This window comes from Pelodiscus sinensis, chromosome 2, assembly GCF_049634645.1.
Source record: "Pelodiscus sinensis isolate JC-2024 chromosome 2, ASM4963464v1, whole genome shotgun sequence".
Lineage (NCBI taxonomy): Eukaryota > Metazoa > Chordata > Testudines > Trionychidae > Pelodiscus > Pelodiscus sinensis.
In genome coordinates, this window is record NC_134712.1 from 135,402,345 (window position 1) to 135,430,079 (window position 27,735).

Here is a 27,735-nt window from a genome sequence, read left to right on the forward strand (position 1 = left end):
TGGTGGCAGGTCTGTGTGGCTGAAGCGTGGATGCCTGTGTGTGTGTGTGTGGGGGGGGGGGTGAAACGTAAACTAGCGGGGGGAGAGGGGATTAATTTACAAGACCACCGTGTTGACACCATCTCTGGACCAAAATCTCCTTCTACGTCATCTGCAGCGGGAAAGCGCCCTGCGAGCCCCACGGCGCCCGACCGGGGGGGACTGTGGGGGGGGGGGGCGATACGGGCAGGACAGCGGTACTGGGTGCAGCTCAGCGCAGTGGAGCCCGGCAGGGATCTAGCCCCGAGCGGCTCCCCGGCGCCCGAGCCCCGCGGCAGCCTGGAGGGAGGGGGAGGGGGAGGGGGCGCGTGGGGCGGGTAAGCACGCGCCGCCGCGGGCCCCGCCCCTCGCTGCAAACGCCGCCGGCCACGTTGGCAGCGCGGAGCCGAGCGCGGGCCGGGCGGGGGCCGGGGGAGGGGGGCGGGGCCTTGTGTTATCCGGACGTGGGGCGCCGAGCGCGATGTCTTCGCCCGACAAGGAGCGAGCCGAGACCCGGGCCGGGCACCCCCCTGCCGGTACAGCGCGCGTGGGCGGGGAGCGCCGGGGGGGGGCCCCGCTTCTGCTGCCTGCGCAGGTCGCTGCCCTGCGGCCAGAGCGCGTCCGGCGGCGGCGGCGGGACTTTGTGAGGCGGCGGCGGCGGCCACGTCCCCAGGCAGCGCTGCCACCTCGGTGTCCCGCCGGGCGCTGCCCCTCCCCCGGCAGCAAAGGCGCCGCGGGCCGCTTCGCGGAGCGCGCGGGGGGGGAGGGGCGGAGCGCGCGGGGAGCGGCCGCCTCGGGGCGGAGACGCTCAGGTCTCCGGATCGGCTCGTCCCGCGCAGCCGCGGCCCCCGGTCAAACCGTCAGCGGCGGCGTGTGCGCTCAGCGAGCCCCAGCTAGAAACCAGCCCCGCCTGCGCCAGCCCGGCGCCGCTCGCTTGCCTCCCTTCCCCAGCGAAGTTTCGAATCGGCAAGCGATGCCTGGCTCGGCCCGGGCTGCGCGGCTTTGCAGCTTAGCTACTGAGCATGGGTGAACTTTTCCTGGTGAGGGACATGTTTACCCTCGTGCAGGAACACCCATGGCAAGGGATGGAGGAGGCCCCAGAAGCAGCCTGCTATTAGCGTTAAGTTACCTGAAAGCTGGGAAACACGGGCTCTGTTTCTTCACTGCTTTTTTTTTTTTCATTTGCAGCTGTGTAAACTGAGTGAGAAACACTGCCAGGTTCTTAGTAGTACTTTTACCCATTTTTGCACAGCTGTACATGACAGCAGCCAATGTCTCCAGCCCCAATAAATGGCAGAGGCTAGAGGGGAGAGAGGGAAGGGGCTAGGTTAATACAAATAATATTTAAAAGCTTAATTGAAGCTGATGTTAAAAATGTGCGTAGTACACAGGTTGAGAAGAAGAGTCTGTGTATCTTGGTGTCATGTGGAGTATCTACAAATAAAAGTTATGCTCATTCAGTGCATAACTAGGGATGTTAAAACATGTTCATTTTGGTAAATGTAAATGCTGAACATTTCAGCCGTTACACACGCTTACACATGTGGGGGTGAAGAGAGGAAGTGGCTCCATGGGAACCTGTGTGTGCAGGGAGCTGGATTTTAAGCTGGCTCCCTATAAGCACTGACTCATACCTGCCCCCTCCTCTCTGTGTTGCTGTCCCTGATACAGGGGCAGCAGAGGATGGTGGGGGGAGGAAGAAGGCTGAGTGTAATTGTGATTAACTGATGAGCCCAGGCTTAAAAGATGGTTCTCTCCCGCCAGCACTGACTCTGTGGTAGGGATGTAAGTGACTAGTTGACAACCCAATAAGCATAAGATTATCAGATAATCAAGTAGTCACTCAACTAGTTGCTTCCCCCTCACCCCTGCTGCCTCTGTCAGAGAGAGGCAGCAAAGTTGGGGGCAGGAGCCAGTGCTGGGGGGAGCCAACTTAACAGCTGGTTCCCCCCCACGTCTCTGTGCGGGGGCCAGGGGAGGCAGAGGCATCCCTACTGCTTTGCCTCTCCCTTTGAAATGTACAAGAGCTGAGTACATTTCAAAGGAAGAGGTGCAGCGGGATAGCAAGTGCCCCCTCTTATTGACTAATTGAGTAGTCAATGAAAATTCCATTGACTAATCAATTAGTTGATTAATTAAAATTTAACATCCCTGCTCCACAGTGTGGGGAAAGTGGGGCAGAGCTGCAGTGTCCCAGAGCCTGCATGCTGCCCCCAAAGAGCTAAACCCGCTGCAGCTCTGCATTTTAAATGTAGTAGCAGTGGGGGTAGCTTTTGGGGCCAGCACAAGCTGGGACTAAGCAGTCCCCATTTGCGCTGGCCCTGGGAGCTAACCCTGCTGCAGCTCTGCGTTTTAAACGTAGTAAGAGCCTGCTGCATTTTAAACGTAGTAGGAGTCTGCTTAGTCCTGCTTCACACCAGCCCTGGGGGCTAACCCCACTATGGCTCTGCAGTTTAAATGTAGTAGGGGTAATGAAACCCTCCCTTGCTGACTAATTAAGTAGTTGATAGAAATTCCATTGACTACTCGATTAGCTGAATAACCGTTATTTAACATCCCAGATACCGATGCGGCAGCGCAGAGTGGCAGGCTCCTTGGGAGCACGCTGTCTGCTAGTCCTACCCCTGTGGATTATCTAATAACCGTGTAATGGCTAATATTTCATGCTAGTACACAATTATTCAATTACTCGATATCTAATGTTGCTACTGTCAGTAAGGTTAGTGTATCTATATTTGAATCTGGTTGACACATCTAGTACTTGCTGTAAAGAGCATAGTTACTCATTTCTTTTAACCTCAGCAGGATACATGAAAAAATTGGGTGGTGAGTACAGTGTATCTTTGAAACTGCTAATAAATAAAAATACTGTTTTCATGTTTTAGTACATTTTTAAAATTTGAACTGCCCACTAGAATATGGACATGAAACAATAAAAGGAATTTAGTAAACAGGAAAGGTATATATCTAGTAACATTTTCATAAGTTTCCAAAGCTTTAGTTTTTCTCTCAATATTAACTGAAAGGCTGTCCTAAAACATACAAAGTGTGTTTTTTTTTCCTAATGTCAGTCTAATTTAACCTTGGGCCAGAATCATTACTGTATTGTTTATTTTAAATACATAGAATAAATAGTTAAGGGTACTAGAAAGGGAAAATATTGAATGTTAAGTGTTCGGGGCCAACAGTAAAGTTCCTTGGTTCACAGTGACTTCATTCAGATGTATAGGTGCTCAGTGAATACAAGATCAGGCCCAATTTAGAATATCAGTAATCTAAATGTAGTAGGAATATTAGTGTGTAGTCGTTAATCCTAATAGCTACATGCAGCCTTGTCCCCCTTGCTACGTTTGTCAGAGGACACAAGGGGGAGAAAGCAGGTGTCAGTGCCTGTGAGGAGCCAGCTTTTAAGCTGGCTATCTGCCCTCACACCTTGCCCAGCCTCCCACAGAGGCAGCAGTGCCGGGGTGGCAGGGAGAAGAAGGGGCGGGAGCCAGTGATTGTGGCGAGCCAGGTTTCAAGGCTGGCTCCCTGTGCATACTGGCTCCTCCCCCATCCACACTGCTGCCTCTGTATCAGGGACTGGGGGAGCAAGCGAGAGCCTGTGCTTGTGAGGAGCTGGCTTAAAAGTAGGCTTCTCGTGAGCACAAGCTCCCTTGCCTGCTGTTGAAAAATTCCATGGTTACACGTTTACAAAAACAGCCATTTGCTAATATCCCTAAAATGCTGTAAGCTGTGAGGAGTAATGTAGTTGGGATGACTGGGGAGTCTCTGGCAGTTATCAAGAAGAAGAATCAAAATGTGTGAGCATTATAGTCTCGAACTTCAATAAGTGGCCTACAGCTATATAACAAGCCCATCCACTGAGTAATGGTGAACAAAACTAGAATCTGTACTGGTTTGAGAGATCCAATAAATGTCCCCCTCTCTTCCCGAGGGCTTTGCCTAAACAAGTGGTTCCCAACCTGTGGTCTGTGATGATACTATAGGGGGTCGGTGGAAAGTTTAAAATAAAAATTAAAATAAATGTATGGAGCCTCTCACAGCCAGCGCATCCTTCAATCCATATTGCTTCCTGTGGCTTGGGAAGCAGTGCTGGTTGAAGGACTTACTGGCTGCTGGTGTGGAGACTCTTAGCTCCCAGCCATGGGAGCTGAGAGGCTCCATGCTGCCAGCCAAAAATCCTTCAGATTGCGGGACTTGCCAGCAGCCAGAAAGTCCCTCAGCCCTCATGGCTAGCTTGGACCAGTCCATAAGGGAAATCCACTTCCTGGATGCTACAGTAAAGCTAAATAATAGACAACTTTCAACCACCCTATATCGGAAACCCACTGACTGTTACACTTACCTTCATGCTTCCAGCTACCATCCCGGACACATTTTTCAGTCAATTGTATACAGCCAAGCCCTGTGATACAATTGGATTTGCTCTGACCCCACAGACAGAGACAATCACTTACAGGATCTTTACAGAGCATTCATAAAACTGAAATACCCACCTGGGGAAGTGAAAAAACAAATTGACAGAGCCAAAAAAGTACCCAGACGTGAACTACTTCAAGACAGACCCAAAAGAGAAAATAACAGAACTCCTCTTGTTGTTACTTACAGTCCACAACTCAGACCCCTCCAACGCATTATACACCATCTACAACCCATCTTGGAAAATGATCCCTCACTCTCAGAGGCCTTAGGAGAAAAACCTATTCTTGCTTACAGACAACCCCCTAACCTGAAATGTATTCTTTCTGGTAACCATGACACACAACCACATCATAAGCCTCCAGGAAGCTGGCCCTGCAACCAAAAAAGATGCCAACTCTGCCCACATGTCTACACTGATGAATTCATCACTGGAGCAAACAACATGAGCCACAAAATCAAAGCGTCATTTGATTGCTTGTCTAGTAATTTGATCTACGCTATCAAATGCCAACAGTCACCCTCTACTATATATGATGGTCAAACTGGACGTTCTCTGCAGGAAAGAATCAGTGGACACAAATTGGATATACATAAGGGCTACGTCTAGACTGGAATGATTTTCCGGAAATGCTTTTAACTGAAAAGTTTTCCGTTAAAAGCATTTTCGGAAAAAAAGTCTAGATTGGCACGGACGCTTTTCTGCAAAAGCACTTTTTGCGGGAAAGCGTCCATGCCAATCTAGTCGCGCTTTTCCGCAAAAAAGCCCCGATCGCCATTTTCGCGATCGGGGCTTTTTTGCGGAAAACAAAGCTGAGCTGTCTACACTGGCCCTTTTGCGCAAAAGTAATTTTGCCCGAACGGGAGCAGCATAGTATTTCCGCAAGAACACTGACAATCTTACATGAGATCGTCAGTGCTTTTGCGGAAATTCAAGTGGCCAGTGTAGACAGCTGGCAAGTTTTTCCGGAAAAGTGGCTGATTTTCTGGAAAAACTGGCCAGTCTAGACACAGCCATAGGAAATACTCATAAGCCAGTGGGAGAACATTTCTGCTTACCTAACCATAATCTAACAGATCTTCAGGTGGCGGTCTTCTCAAAGGCCAGCTCCTCAAACCAAATCCACAGGGAAAGCTTGGAATTACAATACATATACAATTTCAATTCACATGCTAATGGGCTCAATCGAGATACTGGATGGTGGAGTCTTTATCATTGAAGGTGCTAACAGCTTTCTGAATGGTATCCTTCCTACCTTAGCAATCTGTCTACTGACTTTGATTTTTATCTGCTCAGGTTTAGCATCCTTTCTCCAGATACTTTAAGAAAAAAGAAGGGGGAAGGGTGGTGGGAGACAGAGCATCTTTCTCTCCCCCACCCCCTTTTCCTATTTATTTCGAGTTCTCATTTCCCCTACTCATAACTCCGGTCATCTGAAGAAGTGGGTTGTGCCCACGAAAGCTCATAATACCATCTACATGTTTTGTTAGTCTATAAAGTGCTCCTAGACCATTTGTTGTTTTATTAGTTTCTCAGGTATTCTTGCTAGCAGCTATATTTACTTTTGTTCTCCTGAACTGTAGTTTAGACAAGAAATAACATACAAAGCAATAAGCTTTGATAATACTTGTTTTATGTCAAAAATATGCTGTCATGCTTCCTGTTCTGTGGTTCCTCAAAATTTAACTACCGTCCTGTTTTTATTGTACCTTTTTTCTATTTGTATAAATTCCTACCTTTAAAACCATTCGAGGAAGTATTAACGGGGCTAATAGTCTTTATAAACAAAGTAAAATGGAGATGTCAATGCTGGATGGTGTTTCATAGACCCTGATGCTATTTACTAATGCAAGCAAATAGTCTTTAATAGTTTGCATCATGAAAGATTAGCAGGAGTTTCTCTTGTAATTTTTTTCATTCCCTAATAAAAACTTCTTTATATCTGATAAAGAGCATTCACTATTTTAGTATTTTATATATTTTGTGCTTTTTAAAGGTAAGCTAAGAATTCTTAATACAGATTTTGAGAAATAGTAAATGTTAGATTATTAAATACATTGCCAATCGTGCTTGCTTTAGTTTTGCCTTGTAAGTGTCTCTTAAATTGTTCTCCATTGTTAAATTAGGGTATTTTTAAACATTTTGATTTGTCTTAATATTTTTTTAAATGGTTAATATCAACCAAATACATTCTTTAAACAAACTGATTTGTGTGAGGATAAAAACTAAAATTTTTGTATTACCCTCCCAAACATGTGCTTTGTAAGAACAGCATATGAATATATCTTTCTCGCAATTCTAATTTATGGAAAATTCTGTGCACCGATAGGCATTTTGGTTTATTTCCAGTATTACTTGCAACGATACAAACTTCGTAATCTCTTTGTCCTCAGAATAAGAGCATCATAGATATTGGCATTGGAAGCTTTTCATAATGTTGCCAATCTCTTAGGGTGATTGTCATTATATTTATTCACAATGAGTAGTCCTGTGACACCTTAGAGACTAACAAAAAAAAAATATATATAGCATCATGAGCAGGGCTCGCCGAACTGCGGCAAGCCCCGCTCGCCAGCCTCGCTGTCCGGTGATCTGTGCGTGCTCAGTTTGTTCTGCGCATGCACAAATCGCCCGAACCCAGCTCTTCTGGGTTGTAATCTACTCGCCACAGGCGAGTAGATTGCATTATTTGTCGAGCCCTGATCATAAGCATTCATGGGCAAAACCCACTTCAAATGAGCTGGAGTGGAAAAAACGGGAACCTAGAATTCATATCAGAAAAAGAAGAGGAGGGGGAGAAAAGGAAAAAAATCTGTTAATTGTAGTGTGATGCTAATAAGGCTGATTGAGTGGGCTTTATTCAGATCGTGGGCATCTCTGAAATGTTCAAACAAACTCTTTCATAGAAGCTGTATCAACTTGAAACACAACCAAAAAGTCTGAGGTGAATCTTTTTGCTAGCATGGAGTTTTGTGTTCTGTCTCTTAAATAGTTCTGTTGTAGAATCATTGATTGTAACATAATTTGAACTTGTTTTCTTAAGAGGCACTGCCACCTGAAATGTTTTTTGTCTTATTGTAACCTAGTAGATTTTTACCAGTTATCAATATTACCACAGAATGTTAAAGCTAAAAATTTAAAGAAAAATCAATTTTACTTTTATTTTAGGCCCCAAATCAGGGAGCTACTCGAGTCGTCCTGATTACTAAAGCCCTGTGGGGACACAAAAATGTTTATCTGCATCCGATCCACATCCACCAGGCTGAGCTCATAATCTAATCTGTGATTTGGATTTTACATGCATCCGCACAATAAACCATCTGGACGGGAGGGTGCTGGGAGCACAGATGAACAACGAATGGGCAAGGTTGTGCAGGAAAGAGGCAGGCAGCTTGAAAGCAGGGACTGGGAGTAAGTGGTAGCAGGGACTAAAGATGTGAATGGTTACTGGTGGGGGCTGAAGCAGCCCCTGCCCATGACAGGGGGCTGCTCCCCCTGAACCCTCCCTTAATCAGTTAACTGGTTAAACATTATTAACAGGTTAAACAAAATTTAAAAGGATTTAACAACCTCCGCCAGGCACTGGAGGTAAGTGGCAGCAGGGACCTGAGGCCAGGGCTCACCAGGCAGTGGGGGAAGAAGGGCAGGCAGGAGCAGCACTTGGCATCTCCTGCAGGAAGATTTTAGGATGGAGCTTGTTGCATCCTTTCCCTGCTGGCTGTGCCCTGGCGCTAACTTCTCTCCCCCTGCCAGCCCGCCTGGTGGCTGGTTGGAATGGGCAGGGAGGGGCCCTTGCATGGGTATCCACTCCCCTGTCCACGGGTATCTGCAGATATGTAAGCTTCTATTGATTACCCAGGCAGAGCCTGGTTTCTGTTTTGCAGTTTTCTCTGGATGAACAGTGAACTGAGTTGCACTTTCAAGAGGTTTTTTTGGGTTTTTTTGGGACTAAAAGTAAATAATCAGAGAACTTGTCTTGGGTTTGAGGTTTGGTGATCAACACTGCCAAGAGATCAACAATTGTGAATCAATCCTGTTGTCCTCCCCCCCTTCCCCCCCAAAAATTATGATGTTTTAAAAAGATTATATTGTGATTTTTAGTTCAGTTTCCTGATTTCCTTGCTCCCATTGCCCATACCCAGAGTGCATTCATGTGACAATTAGTGTTGTCCTGTGTCTCGTACTAACATGAATTCTGTTAGACACAATTTTGGCTTAATTTCACTTAGAAATCACATCTCTCGTGATAAATTTGTAAGAGTTGGCCTGTCTGGCTAATGCTTGTATTTACAAATGCAAAAGTTACTGTCAAAGGTGAATTGACAGTGTCTTTACATTTGTATTGGTATTAGGGATATGAACAAGTAGTTAACTTGTCAACTACTGGTAAGCCTAAATTTATTGTTAATCTAGTCACATCTAAGTTAATCTAGTCACATCCCCTCTTGCTACCTCTCTTGGTGGTGGTGGTGGGGAAACAGGAGCCAGTGCTGGGGAGAACTGGGTTTTGAGCAGGTTTAAAAGACAGTTCCTCCCCCTGCACTGGCTTGGCGGTGACACCTCCACCTCGCGCCCCCTCCCCGCTTCCCACGAAGCAGCCTCTACCCCTGGCTCTCTAAGGGCAGAGGTTGCTTTGCGGCAGCAGCCCCTGTTCATGGAGATTTGGAGCTCCCCACAGACAGGGCTGTTTTAGGGCAGTCCCCTCCCACCCCCCCAGCAGCTTCTGTCTGCGGGGAGCTCAGACCTCCCGCGGAAGTGGGCTTCTGCCACCCTGCGCTACTGCCTCTACTAGCTACAGCTGGCCTTTTAGGAGAGCTGGTTTTTAAACTGGCTCCCCTCATAGACTGGCTACCTCCTGGCATCTTGCACTGCTGCCTCTGTGCAGCTATTTCTGTATCAGAGTGGCAGGGGCCTCCCTGGGAGTGGGGCTGGATTGCACTGGCAATCTCGGGGACTGTAGAATATTTGACTAACCACTAAGAATTCATGCAGTTAGTTGACTATTCTGTTACCCTCTATCTAACATCCCTAACTGGTAATGCTATTACATTTTTTATTTAAAAAAGGTTTGATTTTTGTATATGTTTAGTGTGGAATAGCGAAAGTGCAGCTTTCTAGCACTGTTGATGTAATCTGGAGCAGTATTAGTTTATATGAAATTAAGCTTTCATGTGTGCTGTTTTGCAAAAGACACTGCTTTTCTTGTTCAGTATGATAGTCCCAGACTTCCATAGCTGCCTCTTGTTGCTACAGGCTAGTAGAGACAGACATTGAAGCAAGGAGTTATGGAAATAATAAGAGGTGCTTTGAGTGGCCAGTTCATTGGGTGAGAGATGGCAATACAACGTGCTGAGTAGTGAGATGTAACCAGCTACTACTCAGATCCTGTACCTGCAGATAATCTCAAGCTTGTTTGGAGTTATACAGTTCTGATTCTTAAATTTTGTGGAAATGGGTCCTTATTTTTACTAGTTCACCTTCAGTTCAATTGATTTGAATCATTACTCTTATTTTCATTCTAGTGAAAGCTGGTGGGATGAGAATTGTGCAGAAACACCCCCACACTTCAGATGCCAAAGAAGAGAAAGATAAGGATGATGAAGAGTGGGAAAGCAGCAGGTAAGCAGTCTGAAGTCCATATATGGTTTTTATGCATATTTGTACAGCTAATTTCTGTTTCTTTAAACATTAGCTTGGGTTTGTTTATTTTAAGAGTCTGGGTAAAACATGTTTGTTTGAGTTGGGCCTTGATGCTATCTACAGTTGCTTGTAATCTGGCGTTGTTTGTATTCCAATTTAAAAATAGAAATGCAGGATCGTATTGGAAAAACAGCTATTTTCACCTTGCAGAACTGCCTGTAAATCATCCTGTGAGGTGAATGTGGCCCCTTTTTCTCTGATTCCCTTTCCTCTTCCAATTAAGGGTATGTTCACAATACCAAGTTTTGTCATAAAAATCACCTCCTGATGTTCACATTTGCGCTCTATCCACAGATCATGTCCACACTGGGGGCACCATCATAGATAATGTGAACAATGCACTTTGGGTATGTATCCCACAGTGCAGTGTTGTAGGAAGGCAGAGATGATCCTTGCCCCTCTTGGGATTCCCCCTCTGTTCTCTCATAACCATTCGCAGCAGCTGAAGAGGCTATCATTTATAGCTCTATGGGCTCTCTGTAGTGAGGAACGTCAAAATAGCGCAGCAGTGTGTACCCCTCCCCCTGCAACAGCAGTCTGCTAGTGAAGGGTAGAACAGGAGCATTCCAATGATTTGCCCTTTGTTACCCAAATGGAGCAGCTCACTGGATCTTTGAAAGGAGAGTGGCTCTTGCCTATAGAGCAGCAGAGATCAAATCTGAGCAGAGCCATCAGGGCAGGCATAGTGGGATGCTTGTGGAAACCAGTTCTGTCAGCAAAACAAACAGCAGAGTGTACGCTAGCTCTTTGTCAACAGTATATGGAGGGGAAAAGCAAAAAGTCTGTGTATGCCCTTGCTGTTTTGTCACCAAAAGGAATTTTGATGTCAAAACTTAGTAGTATAGACAGAGCCTAAATCTGAGACAAGGGCCTTCTAATTGATGGTTTGCCTAAGATGTGTTGGGAAATCTGCGAGCTATATGGCCAAATAAGTCTGGACACATGCCCTCTGCTTCTGAGTTACCCCTCAGATGACTTGGTCTTGTGGAGCTCAGGCTAAAGGGGCTATTTAACTGGAATGTAGACATATGGGCTCAGACTGAGCACTGGGACCCCCACAGAGTCCTAGAGCCTGGGTTTCAGCCTTATCTCTAACGTATGTGGCAATTAAACAACCTGGATCATTGGACACAGGCCAGCCCTGGGCTTCAATTAGACATACTGTCTGTGCCCCATAGAGTACCAAGCTATGCTTCTGCTGATTTCCTTCCATGTCTGGCCTAATCCACTCTGCCTTGCAGGTATATGAGTGGGAAGCAAGGGGTCAATTTAAAATAAAACAGACAATGTGTGTTTGGTTATTCTTAGGAGAAGAAACAGCATGGATTTGGAGTATGGTGACCAAGTGTCTGGTTTGGAATAGGGTGACCAATTTTCTGGAACACCCAGTTGAAAAAGAATGCTGGCAGCTATAGTCAGCGCTGCTGACCAGACCATTAACATTCTTGCTGCCAGTGCCCTAGGCCAGTGGTGCCAAGGCAGGCTGCCTGCCTGTCCTGGGGCACGGCACTGCACTCCAGAAGTGGCCAGCAGTTCCAACTCATAGGTGGAGGGCAGAAGTTACAGGGCTCCACATGCTGCCCCTGCCACACTTGGCACAGGCTCTGCACTTCAACCAGCCAGTGGGAGGTAGGGGCAGTGCTTGCAGGAGAGCAGTGTATTGCAGAGCCTCCCACCCCTCACCCCAGGGCAGGCAGGCAGCCTGCATTAATGCTGCTGACCTGGAGCCTCCTCCTATACCTTTAATCCCTCATTTCTACCTCCCCCCCCTCCCCGCAGCACCTTCCCCCTTCCCCTGAAATGTTCATTTCTCCTTGCACCCCAATTACCTGCACCAGCCCTAAACCCCCTCTTGCACCTGAAGCCTGAACCCCCATTTAGAGGCCTCACCTTCCCACACCCCAAACTCTTGCCCCAGCCCAGTGACAGTGAGAGTAGTGGAAAGGGAGCCACTGAGGGAGATGGAATTGGGGGGAGAGGGAGACACACAGGGCTAGGGTGTTTGGTTCGGTTTTGTGAACTGGAAGTTGGCAAACTTAGTTTGGAGGGGAATTATGCCATACAATGCACCAGTCTTCTGATTCCTTTCCCCATCTAGTCATGGGCCAAAACCACAGAGCCTCGAATGTGAAAAACATCAAACCTATGGTCTTCTTTGAAGTGAGTGATGCTGTACTAATTCAAATTTCTTGCTTTTTAATTCACTGTACACCAAGCCACGGGTTTTGTTTTCCTTTCATCCATCCCAGAGCTGATGTGGCTTACAATACCAGCTGTTCATTACTGTCTTGAACTTTGGGGTGAGAGACAGCAAATATTTGAGGAGTTATGGGCTTCTGAATAACTTGATGTTTTTGGAGCTGGACTCACCTGCTATAAGACTTTCGTTGATTGTAGTGGGAGATTGTGGAAAACAATTGTGTATTTTCCCATATTTATTGGAGTCCTTGCCTCATTTTACTGAAAAATCAGCAAAACATTTTTTCATTATTGTATATTAAAAATATTTAAAGTAACTGCAGTAAAACTCCAGTGATCCGGCATCCAGTGGTCCGGCACTCCTGATAGTCCTGCACCAACTGGAACCCGGAAGTGCTCCAGACAGTTAGAGCTGCTCTGCCCCTGGCTTCCCCAGGTCAGCCGCTGCTGAAACTGACCAGCGGCTGACTTGGGGAAGCCGGGGCAGAGCAGCTGGGGTGCTGCCAGGTTGGTCCTGCAGTGCCGCCCTCTCCCACCCTGCGCAGTTCTCCACCGACCCCCCCACCCCCACCCCAGGCTCCTCATAACCCCACTTACGGTACTCCAGCATATCTGATAATCCAGCACCCCCTGGGTCCTAAAGATGCCAGATTATCGGAAGTTTACTGTAATGCACAAAACATTTAAGGAGGATTTATTTTATTTGGCATTCAAATTTGAACATTGTAATTGCCTTTTAGGCTTAAAATATGTAAAATAATCATTTATGATGCCAGCTATTTTTCCTTTATAACTGAACCCAATTTTACCCAAATTCCCTTTATGCTGATTGACAGCACTGCTTTCAGTATTTAGTAAAAGTGCCAAAAAAACAGAGCTACTTTTTTCTGTGCTGTAATAGCTAATACAGTCCTAAAAAAATGCAGTGTCTTCAGGAATAAAAACATGATAAGAACTTTTTCTTTCCACTTATCACTGTGACTTAAAATCAAGGAATTTGTGTGAAGAAAGAGTTTGAATTAGTAAATCTGAATGAAAGGTAGGGAAAAAAATGAATAGCCCACCTTTTACCAGATTAGTCATCTCTAAATTCTGTCTGGAGAAAACCAGGTTGTAGCAGGTTTGTCAGTGAAATTTTAGGAAAGCAGGGGAAAAAATAATTCTTTCCTCCCCTGTGTCAAATGTTTTTTGGCTTTGAAAGGCATACTATTCCTTTGAGGTATATAACCTGCTGTTCATTTGACTTTATTCTCTGTACCATGTCATCCTGAACCTGTTGCTGGATGGTCCTGCCTGTTTTAGATCCAAATGGAAAGTTTTTGCTATTCCATTTTGATAATGGTGACCTCTGAGCCTCTGTTTTGATCTAGCTGTCTGGCTGATTCCTTGCAATGAGGTTGCCTTTAGTGATTCTTTTCATTGCAAAACATTACTGTAAAAAGGTATAAATATAACTAGACTCGTCCTAACATTGTAAAGCAGGGCAAAGGGAATTTTTTGTGTGTGTTTACCAGAAGATAGAAAGCCTAGCAACCTGTAGAACGTCCATCTTAAGTACGGGGATAAAAAGTACCAGTCTCACAAGATCAGTTGTTTCAGCTCTCTGACCACATTAGCTATGGAAGTCTGTCTCCCTATTGTCTTTCTGTAAAGTAAGTTAATGACTCATCCTGTGATTGTGACCTCAAAGAAATGTTTAGGGAAAGGTAGTTTCAAGATTGTTTTGAAAATATGTATCAGTTTGAATTTCCTTTTAAATAGATTGAGCCCTACTGTGAAAATGCTAGCAGGAAGGTGATAGTTCAGTAGGAAGCACTGTGAATTACAATCTGGAGTAGCATGGCATTAATCTGAGGGGGTGGGTGCTATTGCTATTTGGCTTGTCTAGACAGGATGTGCTAGGGCTATAGCGACATGAGGGAAACCTGTGCATCTACAAGGAAAAGATGTATTGACTCCATCATAGTCTGGTGCTGGCATGCTGCTGGATAGGTACATGAGTTCAAGCAGCAGGACCTTTAGCTGCAGCTGGGTAACAAAGGCGAACAGGGCACTATGAAATTGTTGCTGCTTCAGCTGTAATTACATTATCTGTTTTATATCATTCTGCTGCACCTGAGAGTGACTCTGACTCTGCCCTCCATTCCAGCCAATCCCTGCTCTCCCGCTTAAACTTGTGAACTGCTGGTGCCCATGCCCATGTGTGTTCTGGGGAACAGGAGATAATGCCACTCAAGCCCCTTTTCCCCCAATCATCGGTGTGCCTTCCAGTCCCTGCTGGTTGTCATTTTCAATCTCCATATCTAGAAATTGAGGGGGATGGTTTGTTCTCAGTTTGCCCAATTGTATTTCTTCCATTCAACTTAAGTTATTCTTCAGTCATTAGATGAGTGACTTGATTACTTTCTGTTCACGTTTCATTGTCCTAGAAACTTATTATTGACACTGAAATTAATAATGTTTGCATGAGCACTAGAGTCAGGCACTGATGAGAGAATATGGAAAACTATTGTATTTTGTGCAAACATATGAATTATGTATATAGTGAAGACTTTAATTTTATAATCAGATTTGCCTTTCAAAATAGATCTGAATAACCGTAACTGATCATGAACAGAACAAAAGCCATTAAGGATTTTTAGAATTGCAAAATTAATTTATAGGTAACTTAGGGTTTTTTGCAAAGCTTGGAAAAGACTTAGTTAAACTTTTCCCTCTTTGTTTATTGTCTTGACCATGCTGTCACTACAAGCAATCCTCACGTATCTTATGATATGATCTCCCTTAGGGATGTTAAATTCAGATTAATCAAGTAATCGAGTCATCGATGGAATTTCCATTGACTTGATTAGTCGATAAGGGGGCTGCTCACTATCCCGCTGTGCCTCTACATTTGAAATATACAAGAGCCACCTGCGGCTCTTATACATTTTAAAGGGAGAGAGGCGCAGCAGTCGGGAGCCTGCATGAGCAGGGACTGCTTTTGTCCCCGCTCACACCATTTCCCCTGCTGCGCCCCTGCTTCCCCACAGAGACGGTGCTGGGGGGACTGATTTTTAAGCCTGCTCCACCCAGCATCAGCTCCTGCTCTCCCCACCCCCTTGATGCCTCTGATACCGAGATAGCAAGGGGCAGGGAGTGACTAGTCAGTAGTGGCTCAACTACTCAATAAGACTAGTCTTATTGGATAGTCAACTAGTTGCTTACATCCCTAATTTCCCTTTCCCTTACCTTAAGCTTCTCATTCTGGTAGTTGATGGGAGCACATTGGAGTTGATGGGAGCACATTCGGTAGTTGATTTAGTAGGTCTTCACTGGTCTTGATAAATCGCCCTGCCCCAGTGGATCAATCACTACAGCATTGCTCCATTGGTAGTGTAGACATACCCTGAGGCCTTCTGTACACTAAACAAAACATCGCCACTGCCACGATTGATCTTTTGGAGTTCGATTTTTAGCTAGGACAAAAGGGCTGGCAGCCTGGCTCTCAGGGAGGAGGCTTCACTGTGAACTTTGCAGTATAAAGCTTATTTATACTTATTTAAGCTTTATACCGAGGAGGCCACAGAGTGTAACCACTGAGAATTTCAGCAGTTATACGGTTACCTATTTAACCAACTTTTAATATCCCTAACAGAAACTACATGGGTAATTTTTTAAAACTACTTAGATGAAAAGGTTATTACAATAGCACTGGACTTCATAAACATGCATGCTTGATTGTGACAATGGGACTCACCTGCCAACACCTTGAACTTTAATGCAGTAAATGCTTTTGAAGGACAGATAATTTGAAATGATAGCAGGTCATTCAGTTTTACCTGAGAGTTTCATTAACTATTCTTGTAGGACCTCAAGAAGTGGAAGCAACAATGAGATTAGTACTCAGAGTTCTTAGCAGTAACTGCTACGTGTTGTCCTTGAACCAAATAGAATAAACAGTGAAGACTTCTTGGATTAAATGCTTGGATATTTTATTCTTTCTCCTTGCTTTTATCTGTGGTAGAAAGTGGGCTATTGCAGTGATTTAATTACCAAGCATTAATGCTGGTAGTTTTTAGATATGCGTAGACAAACAGATTTGATAAAAATGTTCCCTCCAGTAGTATATCTAATAGTCTTTATTGCATAGAATATTTCTGAGGCTACAAAATCTTCACTGACTTGAGAGCAAACCTGCTTTGGAATTGTGAATCTAGTGTCATTTCTGATTTCTTCTTGTGCATTAGAAAGTATGAATTGTGCGGAATTAATTCCATTTAAGATCTGGGAATTGGCCATGATTCTATTGATCTTGCAAAATGAAACTACTTCAAAAGATGCTTTAAAATCTGTCAGGTAGTGAATTAAAAGCATAGGCATACAGTGAAGCATATGGCTGTCCATATGTCAGAAGTGTCTGCCTCTGCGCTTGCTCAGTTTTGGGGTGAGAGAGGAATTGCTTAAGGTACCCTGGCATCCTTCATTTGTCTGTCAATATAACTTACTAAATCTCAATACTTTAATTATAGTACATCTGTTGTCTCAGTTGAGAAGCAGCGTGGAAAGCAGGTGTCATTTTTCCTTCCAAGTGCAGACTGCTACTATTTACACTCATAAAGGTCAATTTTTTTTTCCTTTTCTCCCTTTTTCTCCCATTTTGATTCATCAGAACTTGTAGGAATTAAATGGAAGTAAAGTTGGCATCTTTTTTTTCCCTTTTGCTGCTAGTGATTGCCAAGTACCATTGCAGCGTATTTAGGCCTGGTCTGCACTAGGAAGTTAGACTGAACTAAGCCACATGAAGTTGATTTTTTATCTCTACTGAAGAGGTTGTGCTAGTGAGGTATTAGAGTAAGTGCATGCATGCCAGTTTACTTTTAAAGTATTTTTTATCACATATTGACTAAAATACAGAACTTCTATAAATAGAGAGTAAAGAAGTTGTGAATCATAGAATAGTAGGACTGGAAGGGACCACCTCGAGAGGTCATCGAGTCCAGTCCCCTGCCCTCATTGCAGGACCAAATACTGTCCAGACCATCCCTGATAGATATTTATCTAACCTACTTTTAAATATCTCCAGAGATGGGGATTCAACAATTTTCCTGGGCAATTTATTCCAGTGTTTGACCACCCTGACAGTTAGAAACTTTTTCCTAATGTCCAACCTAAACCTCCCTTGCTGCAGTTTAAGCCCATTGCTACTTGTTCTATCCTCAGAGGCCAAGATGAACAAGTTTTCTCCCTCCTCCTTACGACACTCTTTTAGATATCTGAAAACTGCTATCATGTCCCCCCTCAATCTTCTCTTTTCTAAACTAAACAAACCTAATTCCTTCAGCCTTCCCTCATAGGTCATGTTCTCTAGACCTTTAATCATTTTCGTTGCTCTTCTCTGGACCCTCTCCAATTTTTCCACATCTTTCTTGAAATGCGATGCCCAGAACTGGACACAATACTCCAATTGAGGCCTAACCAGCGCAGAATAGAGCGGAAGAATGACTTTTCATGTCTTACTCACAACACACCTGTTAATACATCCCAGAATCATGTTTGCTTTCTTTGCAACAGCATCACACTGCTGACTCATATTTAATTTGTGATCCACTATAACCCCTAGATCCCTTTCTGCCGTACTCCTTCCTAGACAGTCGCTTCCCATTCTGTATGTGTGAAACGGATTGTTCCTTCCTAAGTGGAGCACTTTTCATTTGTCTTTATTAAACTTCATCCTATTTATCTCAGACCATTTCTCCAATTCATCCAGGTCATTTTGAATTCTGACCCTATCCTCCAGGTTAGTCGCAACCCCTCCCAGCTTGGTATCATCTGCAAACTTAATAAGCGTACTTTCTATACCAATATCTAAATCGTTGATGAAGATATTGAACAGAGCCAGTCCCAAAACAGACCCCTGCGGAACCCCACTTGTTATGCCTTTCTAGCAGGATTGTGAACCATTAATAAGTACTCTCTGAGTACGGTTATCCAGCCAGTTATGCACGTACCTTATAGTAGCCCCATCTAAGTTGTATTTACCTAATTTGTTGATAAGAATATCATGCGAGACCATTTCAAATGCCTTACTAAAGGCTAGGTATACCACATCCACCGCTTCTCCCTTATCCACAAGGCTCGTTATCCTATCAAAGAAAGCTATCAGATTGGTTTGACATGATTTGTTCTTTACAAATCCATGCTGGCTGTTCCCTATCACCTTACCACTTTCCAAGTGTTTACAGATGATTTCCTTCATTATTTGCTCCATTATCTTCCCTGGCACAGAAGTTAAACTAACTGGTCTGTAGTTTCCTTGATTGTTCTTATTTCCCTTTTTATAGATGGGCACTATATTTGCCCATTTCCAGTCCTCTGGAATCTCTCCTGTCTCCCATGATTTTCCAAAGATGATAGCTAGGGGCTCAGATACCTCCTCTATCAGCTCCTTGAGTATTCTAGGATGCATTTCATCAGGCCCTGGTGACTTGCAGGCATCTAAATTTTCTAGGTGATTTTTAACTTGTTCTTTTTTTATTTTACCTTCTAAAATTACCCCCTTTCCACTAGCATTCACTATGTTAGGCATTCCTACAGACTTCTCGGTAAAGACCGAAACAAAGGAGTCATTGACCATCTCTGCCATTTCCAAGTTTCCTGGTACTGTTTCTCCCTCCTCACTGACCAGTGGGCCTACCCTCTCCTTGGTCTTCCTCTTGCTTCTAATGTATTTATAAAAAGTCTTCTTGTTTCCCTTTATTCCTATAGCTAGTTTGAGCTCATTCTGTGCCTTTGCCTTTCTAATCTTGCCCCTGCATTCCTGGGCTGTTTGCCTATATTCATCCTTTGTAATTTGTCCTACTTTCCATTTTTTATATGACTCCTTTTTTATTTTTAGATCATTCAAGATCTCGTGGTTAAGCCAAGGCGGTCTTTTGCCATATTTTCTATCTTTCCGACACATCGGAATAGCTTGCTTTTGGGCCCTTAACAATGTCCCTTTGAAAACCTGCCAACTCTCCTCAGTTGTTTTTCCTCTCAGTCTCAATTCCCATGGGACTTTACCTATTAGCTCTCTGAGCTTACCAAAATCTGCCTTCCTGAAATCCATTGTCTCTATTTTGCTGTTCTCCCTTCTACAGAATTGTGAACTCTATGATTTCATGATCACTTTCACCCAACCTGCCTTCCACTTTCAAATTCTCAACCAGTTCCTCCCTATTTGTTAGGATCAAATCTAGAACAGCTTCCCCCCAGTAGCTTTTTCAACATTCTGAAATAAAAAGTTGTCTCTAATGCAGTCCAAGAACTTATTGGATAGTCTGTGCCCCGCAGTGTTATTTTCCCAACATATATCTGGATAGTTGAAGTCCCCCAACACCACCAAATCTTGGGCTTTGGATGATTTTGTTAGTTGTTTAGAAAAAGTCTCATCCACTTCTTGCACCTGGGTAGGTGGCCTGTAGTAGACTCCTAGCATGACATCATCTTTGTTTTTAATTCCTTTTAGCCTAACCCAGAGACTCAACATTTCCATCTCCTATGCCCACCTCCACCTCACTCCAAGTGTGTTCATTTTTAATATATAAGGCAACACCTCCTCTCTTTTTTCCCTGTCTATCCTTCCTGAGCAAGCTGTACCCTTCTATAAAAACATTCCAATCGTGTATTATCCCACCAAGTTTCTGTGATGCCAACAGTGTCATAATTGTACTTATTTATTAGCACTTCCAGTTCTTCTTGCTTGTTTCCCACACTTCTTGCATTTGTAGATAGGCATCTAAGATCCTGATTTGACCTTGCCTCCCAGTTTTGCCCTGACCCTCCTTTCTCTCTGCCATTGTAGCCCATGCTCCCTCCCATATCCGACCTATCTCCCAGGTCTCCATGTTCTCCACCTATCCGTGGGCTTTGCTCACCTGTCCCCGTCGAACCTAGTTTAAAGCCCTCGATAGGTGAGTTTAAAAGAAAAAATGTCCAGGAATGGATGTGAGACAGTTAAAATATTTGCTAGAGGAAGCCCTAAACATTATAAATGGAGAACTGTCATATAAGGTGAGTGCGTGTGTGTGTATATATATATAATATAAAAATCCCACTTTCAGTATTCCCATAGTCTTTTTTTAATAATGACAACTAAGAAGTGGGTAACTGGCTAATAGTGTAGTCAATACAATTTGAATTGATTAAATGATAAGGGAAGACGCTCAGCCCTGGTTTGTGCCTGTTCCAGGAGTTATCCCCACTGTGCTCTACAGTTTAAATGTAGTAGAAGCCAGGTGCACAGGTAACAAAGCTCTAGGGTTACCAGGTGGCTTAAAAAAAAACCCAGACACACTTGATTTCAGATGGGGGTGGAGGGCAGCTGGGAGGGGAGCGTGGCTGGCTGGGAAGGGGGGGGAACCGGCCGTTGGGAAGCGGGGCTGGCCGGGGAAGATACGGGGGGCACCAGCCAGCGGGAAGAAGGGCTGGCGGAAGCAGCGGGGCTGGACGGGGGAGATCGGGGGTGGGGGAGGGACCGCCCAGCAAGAAACAGGGCTGGCCGGGAGGAGGTCTGGGGGAGCAGGGCTGGCCGGGGGAGGGCGGGGGGGAGGTGGAGTGGGGAGGGGAGAATCGGCTGGTTGGGAGTGGGGCTGACCCAGGCACATGCAGAGATCCCGGCAGGGAGCGTGGGCGAGTACGGCCCCGGGGATTCCCTCCCGCCTTGGGCCCGCTCCCGCCCTCGTGTAATGCTGTACTGCCTAGCTGGTAAACACACACAGTGTGAGCATGTCTACCAGCCAGGCAGTAAGCAACTACGTACTGATACTCCTAATGATAATAAAGCTTACCTAATTCGAAAATACTGGACATTTTATTTGTCCGGTATTTTCTCAATTTGTTTTCCGGACAGGAAGCTGAAATACCGGACTGTCCGGTTCAAAACTGGACACCTGGCAACCCTACAAAGCTCCCTATAAGCAGTGCGCTTGCGCAGCATTGTTCTGAGCTCCACTCAGAAGTTCGAAGGTCCCAGGCAGGCAAGGAGCTCAGCTGATTTAAGAGGGGAGAGGCATCTCACTGAGCAAGCAACTAAATGGAGCTAGCTGCCTGCTTGAATTGAGTAGCACAAAGAGCCAGTAAAAAGGGAGATACAGAGACAGTTAGTGGCTGGGGGGATGGGAAGGGAGGGAGTAATGAAGTGGCTGAGGAGGAGTCAGAGAGGAAGAAAGTTTAGAGCGTCCCTCTGCAGGAGGAGAGAGAGGTAGAAACTCTGTACTCATGCCTTCTGGGAAGAGGGAGATAAGGGTCTGAATGAATAGGGATAGGTGGGGGAAAAAGAGAGTGGTTGTGTGCTGGCATCTGTACAGTGAGGTGGAGGCAAGGGGCAGTTTGTTTGGGGTATCTGACTAGCTGCAGTCCTCTGACGGACGGTTGAGGGAGGGAGCAGGTTGCAAGGGAAGTGTGTGTGCCGGGCCATTTGCATGATTGCATTTCAAACAAAGTTTGCATAAGGTGGTAATGGCTTAAAATAATATTTTTCTTTATTATTTTAACAGAATGTTTTGTAGAGTGTTACAGATATCTAAAACTCTGAACTGAATGATTTTTAAAAATCTGTATTACAGTAGGCCATGTATTACAGTAGAGTCTGTATTATCCAACCTTCGCTCATCTGACATTCTGCTTTATCCGACATAGCCAGCTCCTGAAAGCAAAACTAAAACCCCGCACTGCCCCCGGAAGCCTTCCATGTGACTTGGCCCGTTTCTCCTTCCCCATCTGCTGACGTCCCTGCTGCTACTGCTCCTGCAGGCGCCACTCAGTCCCCATTTCTGCCTGGCCCCTTCCTTCCCTGCAGCCCCCGGGCGTGGGCCGGGAGAATGGCCCTGCTGGCTGCCCCGTCGCCCCGGGGACTGCAGGGAGGGAATGGGCCAGGCAGGAATGGGGACTGAGCACCGCTGGCAGGAGCAGCAGCAGCTGCGCCCAGAGCGACGGGGCAGCAAGTGGGGCCATTTTCTCCGCCCACGCTGGGGGGCTGCAGGGAGGCAAGGGGCCAGGCCACTCGAATCAACTACTATACAGGTAATCCCTATTATCCGACATTTTCATTAATCCGACCACCTGTCGGTCCCGTTTAGGTCGGATAATTGGGACTCTACTGTAATTAGTATTGCGTTAAGGCCAGGTCTTTAATAGCTCAAGCTAGTACTTGCTACTTCTCTAAAGGTTGATACATATACTTCAAGGGTAGCGTTAATTTTCTTTTTTATTTAATTTCAAATTAAATATCGTGTGTATTGCTCTTTTAACTATCCCTTGTTTTAATATATTTTTTTCCACACGTATGGGCTGCTTAAAAGTAAGTGTAAGTGTGTGTGTGTGTGTGTGTGTGTATTGATGATGCACATCCACACACACATTGTCTCAATATTGGTGGTGCACATAAGAAATTTCAACCTGCCCAAAAGAAAATTCAGCCCACCCAAGGATAGAAAATGTTATAGAGATCACTGGCAGGCAGCCCAGGTCCTACTAGATTTAAACTGCAGAGCTGCAGTGGGGGTAGGTCCTGGACCCAGCTTTAGCCTGGACTGAGCCGGGCTTCCTCAGTCCTGGCTCGCATGAGGTCCGACAGCCCCTGTCCACAGAGAGGAGCTAGGACCACCTGCAGACAGGGGCTGCTGCTGAAGCAGCCTTTGTTTGTTGCTAAGGGCTGCTGCTACGAAGTAGCCCCAGGCCGCAGTGGCTAGGGCTAGCCGCGAATAGAGGCTGCTCTGGCAGCAGCCCATGTTCACACAGGGTCACAGCTGCCTGGTAGGATGAGGAGCAGCCTCTGCTCACAATGAGCCGGGGGGCGGTGGCTAGGTGGCACCACAGAGACAGTGCTGGGTCCTGCTTCCCCTCCCCCTTGTAGCCTGTGTTACACAAACAGCAAGGGAGAGGGGAAATGCGAGTAGTCAACTACTCGCTTACATCTCTGACAGCTAATCAAATGTATACTAAAGGCATGTGTGAGAAGAATATAAAGAATAAGGGTCTAATTTTTCACCTACTGAAGTTGATGGAAGCTTTTCCATTGATTTGAGTAAGAACCAAATTATCTCCTTAAAGATATTCAGCACTATATTAAATTAGCTGGAAGGCTGATGTCAAGTTGGAATAAGAAAGATTATAAGGAAAGTTAGACTTAAAAATCAAATTAGTGTTGTGCAGAGAAGAGCAAGAGGAAAAAATGACATGAAGCAAAAGAGAAGATGCACAAGGAGGCAGGGAGAGATCTTATTTATTGAGAAATTGCATGTTCTTGTTAATACAAATAATAATATGCTCAGTTTTATGGCTTGGCACCTTTGTAATGTACTTCTGTTTACCACTACGCCATTTTAGTGAACATGGTGTAAAGGTTTCTCTACCAGTGTACGGCATAAAAAAAAGCATAGACAAATGCTTTTCTGAGATTTACAGACTTCTTATAATGCAAAAAATTCTCCTAATCCAAAAGTCTAATAAAATGGCATCCAAATGAATAAGTCAAGCCAAAATCATCTTCATTACCTAAACATTCTGCAAGTCTAGAGGCTCTTCCAAACCTGTGTGTATGAATATGTACTTGGAACAGATGCCAAGGAACCAGATGCTGCTGCTGCTTTATTTTTTAAAAAATCACTTTTCCATGAAATAAGAGAGTAGGAGGGACTTGTAACTGATACTTTCGGCTTCTAAAGGGATCCGTTAACTCATGTAGCTTTTTGCTTCCTTCTTGATAGAATCACTTTGTCCTAATTTGACTGAGACGGCCTGTACTAGCAAAGGACTATTTCATTGAATATTTTCCTTATTTCCTGCTGCAGTGCATAGAAGCATCTGCTTTTTCCCTCCTAGCCAGTAAAACCCATAGTGATAATTTTTTGTCCAACATCTAAGCAGTAATGACAGTTTTTCTTTTTACCTGCTGAACTGTGTTCAATACCAACATCTCAAGTGGGTTTTTTTGTAACTGGAAGTACAAAGTGGAATTGTTTGAGATCAGTAATTATAGTATTTTTTGGGGGGAGAGGGAGAGAATGTGTGGCTTCAGTAAGACTCTCTAAAGAGCTGTCTTCACTGCTGTGTTAGAATGGATGATTGGCACAAGGGTTAAACCAGCCATGAGCAACCACGCTGCAAAGCCACTCCTGAGTTACTATGTCCTCATTGGTGTTGCACACCCCAAGTGTGTCTCAGAGTTCGAGACATGACCCTTCATTCTTGGTGCTGCTGTACACTCAGGTATGATTCTTTCCTTCTATGGGAGAACTTGTCCCTCCTTCAGTGCCTTGACACTACTCCCTTCATGTGCCCAGAAGAACAATCAGCACTCAAGTCAGGTGGCTTGTCTTCACTATATTGTGGTAGGCTTACTATCTTGTGGGAAAGTGAAACCTAGCCTATACACTTATCCATGCCAGCGAGCCTGGGTTGAAAGCACCATTAAATTCATGTTACATGTTCTTGTGTGTGGATGGGAGGTGGCGGGACCCTGATTCATTTGCTTGGTTAGTAGACTATGTATGCTCAGGTTCAGAAAGTACTAATTATACCCATCTAGAATTCATAACCCTCTTGTAAACACTTCACACTACCACCTGGGAACAGAGTTTGTACCCAGTGAGGAATGCACAAACAGCATATATAAAAGTTTTATGCAGAAGTTTACAGCATTTGAAGTAACCTTTAGCAAAACAAATCTTTTAAATGCTTGGTTTTGTGAGCTCTTGTTTCAGGTTTCTTCTTTTTTCTTCTCTATGGTACACAGCTACTGCTTGTGCATTTTGTCTCAGCACAGAAGTCGGGGAAACAAAATGGTACATTGTGCTAGGGTTGTAAGAGACTAGTCAACTATCCGATAAACAGAAGCTTATCAGATAGTCACCTGGTGATGCGTCTAGTCACTCTTCCCCCTTCCCTCCCTTGCTGCCTCTATCTGAGAGAGGCGGCAGCAACAGGGGGAGCAGGAGCTGATGCTGGGGGGAGCCTGCTTAAAAGCTGGTTCCCCCCAGCACCGTCTCAACGGGGCTCAGGGGAAGATAGAGGCATAGTGGGAAACAGCGTGAATGGGAACTGAAGCAATCTCTGCTCGCACTGCTTCTGCTGCGATTCTGCCTTTGAAATGTACAAGAGCTTCAGCGGAATCCCTGCTGGCCCAGCTCTCTTTGCCAGGCTTCTTTTTTGTTTGTTTGTTTGTTTTTTGTTTTTGAAATGTACAAGACTCCCAGTGAAGGTGTCCCTGCTGATCTTACGCTCCCTGCAGGGCTTCCACTTTTGAACTGTAGCAAGAGCCCAGGAGGTAGTAACCAGAAGTACAAAGTGGAGTTGTTCCAGATCAATAATTACAGTATTTTGGGGGGGGGAGGAGAGGCGGGAGGGAGGAATGTGTGGCACCATTATAGATTAATCGAATAGTCAATGGAATTTCCATTGACTATTTCATTAGTTACTTAATCTAAATTTAGCATCTCTACCTTGTGCTCAAAACACTGAATCTCTCTTCTGAGCCTCCATGTCAAATCTAGGGAAAGCCTTCAACAGACTTTGGTGTAGCTTAAACTTGTTTGCCAACTGACATACTAATTAACGTTTCAGTTAGTTCTAGAAATGAGCCAGGATGAGCCTGCAGTGAACTTCTGCAGTAGTTTCAGATGTTTCTAAGATGGGCTGAAAATATTGTTAGTAAGCTAAAAGGGTTTATTAAACTGGAACCATAAAATAAGAGCTAGCTAGTGGGGCACTACACAATATATCTTGAATTCTAAGTTAGTTTTTCTTCTTAGATCTGCTGTAAGTGGGGTTTCCAGGCCAAGTCCTCAGCTTATGTAGGTGAGCACAGCTCTTCTGGTATCAGTTGTCTAATAGATGGAGATCTGGGCCTCTTGTTGTTAGGCCTGTTCAACGTATCTGGTACCATTAGGGGATTGTATGAATATTTGAAAGAAAATTCAATGGTGTTTATTAGTGTTTTCCATTCCTGGATTCACAAACTATTGAACGTGTTATTAACAGCTTTAATCTCCCAGGGTTTCTTGAACAAAAGGATAAAAGTCTAATTACTCCTACGTGACCCTGACACACTAAGTTTAGGGAATTGTAAGCAGAAAGGAACCTCTCTCTAGGCTTGGTTTCTGAAACTTTAGTTTAGAATCTTCAACTAAAAAGAAGTTCAAGAAATACTCTCAATTTAGAAAATCCCTCCTTTCCAGCAACAATATCTGTAATAGGAAACAAACTAGTCCTAACATGTTTTGTTGCTACATGTTTAATATTGCTTCATGTTGGAGAAAAGTTGTCTCTCGTGCTCTTTACAGTTCTAAATAACCTTGACTATCGATTTTAAAGTTCCACTTTCTATTTTTTGTAAAGTGTGAATGCTTAACAAATAATTGCTAGAATCTAAGTGTGGAACTAACAGCAACACGTTTTAACATTGTGGCTGTTGGCAATTGATTAAGTTTGTGTCCATTATCTTTAATGTTTAGCATAAATTTGATATGATTAAATCTTTTATGGCTTTTGTATATTTAGGGTGCAAGTACACATTTGGTTTAAACATGAAAAGCAAGAGTCTGAGTAAATGTATAGAAGAAAAGAATGAAAAGCAAGTGCCTAAAGCAAGGGGAAGAAAATGAAATTTATCTGAGTGATTTGGATTAATAAATTTTCTAATGACAGTTTGAGAAAAAGGAAATCAAATTAAAAAAGGTAAGGTAAAACAAAATGGGGAGTTGCACTGTTAATTGATTCATCACCTGCTAAATGCACTATATATTTGTGAGGAAAAATACATTGAAACTTTTCAAATACAGAAAAGGAAGGAAATGTATAATGTGTTGTAAAATGGAGTTTGCTATAGTTGAAGTATGTGAAAGAAGGATTTTGTGTGTGCACACGCCTTTTTCAGTACAGGATTCAGAAATTGAAAATAAATGAAAAATTTAAATACCACATGTTAGACTATTAGCATAGTTCTAGTTCTACTTTTGAGTCTAGTCGATATTTGGATAGAGGCCAAGAAGCAAATGTTCATTGTTTATTTGAAAGTTTAATGTTGGTTCTTTACATTCTGAAATAATTTTTCACTTTCTCCCCATAACTCAAAGAAAGATGTGACATTTCATTGGATGGAAGCCAGCTAGAGAGAACCCAATACAGGATGTAGTTCTGGTTATTTACTATTTGGGATTCCCACCCCTTGTGATTTTTTTTTTTCCATGTTCAGGCTTTGTCTATACTTACATAGAAAGCTGAATTAAGATATACAACTCCAGGGCTATGTCTTCGCTCATGGCTTGTTGTGCAAGTAATATGCAAATGAGGCTAAGCGTGGAATATTGCTGAGCCTCATTTGCATACCTAATGAGCCTCCATTTTTTTTCAGAGGAGGCTCTTGTGCAACAAGG

The 27,735-nt window shown here is 44.3% G+C and overlaps 1 protein-coding gene across 1 annotated transcript in view; it reads left to right on the top strand.

The window, feature by feature from the left end:
* The first annotated feature begins 415 nt into the window (after positions 1 to 415).
* Positions 416 to 27,735, top strand: part of DAP (death associated protein) — an 88,165-nt gene continuing 60,845 nt past the window's right edge. Inside the window, exons 1-2 of the mRNA XM_075921471.1 lie at positions 416 to 554; positions 9,964 to 10,060. Coding sequence (XP_075777586.1) covers positions 500 to 554; positions 9,964 to 10,060 — 152 coding nt within the window. The 5' untranslated portion in view covers positions 416 to 499. The remainder of the gene's footprint in view (positions 555 to 9,963; positions 10,061 to 27,735) is intronic.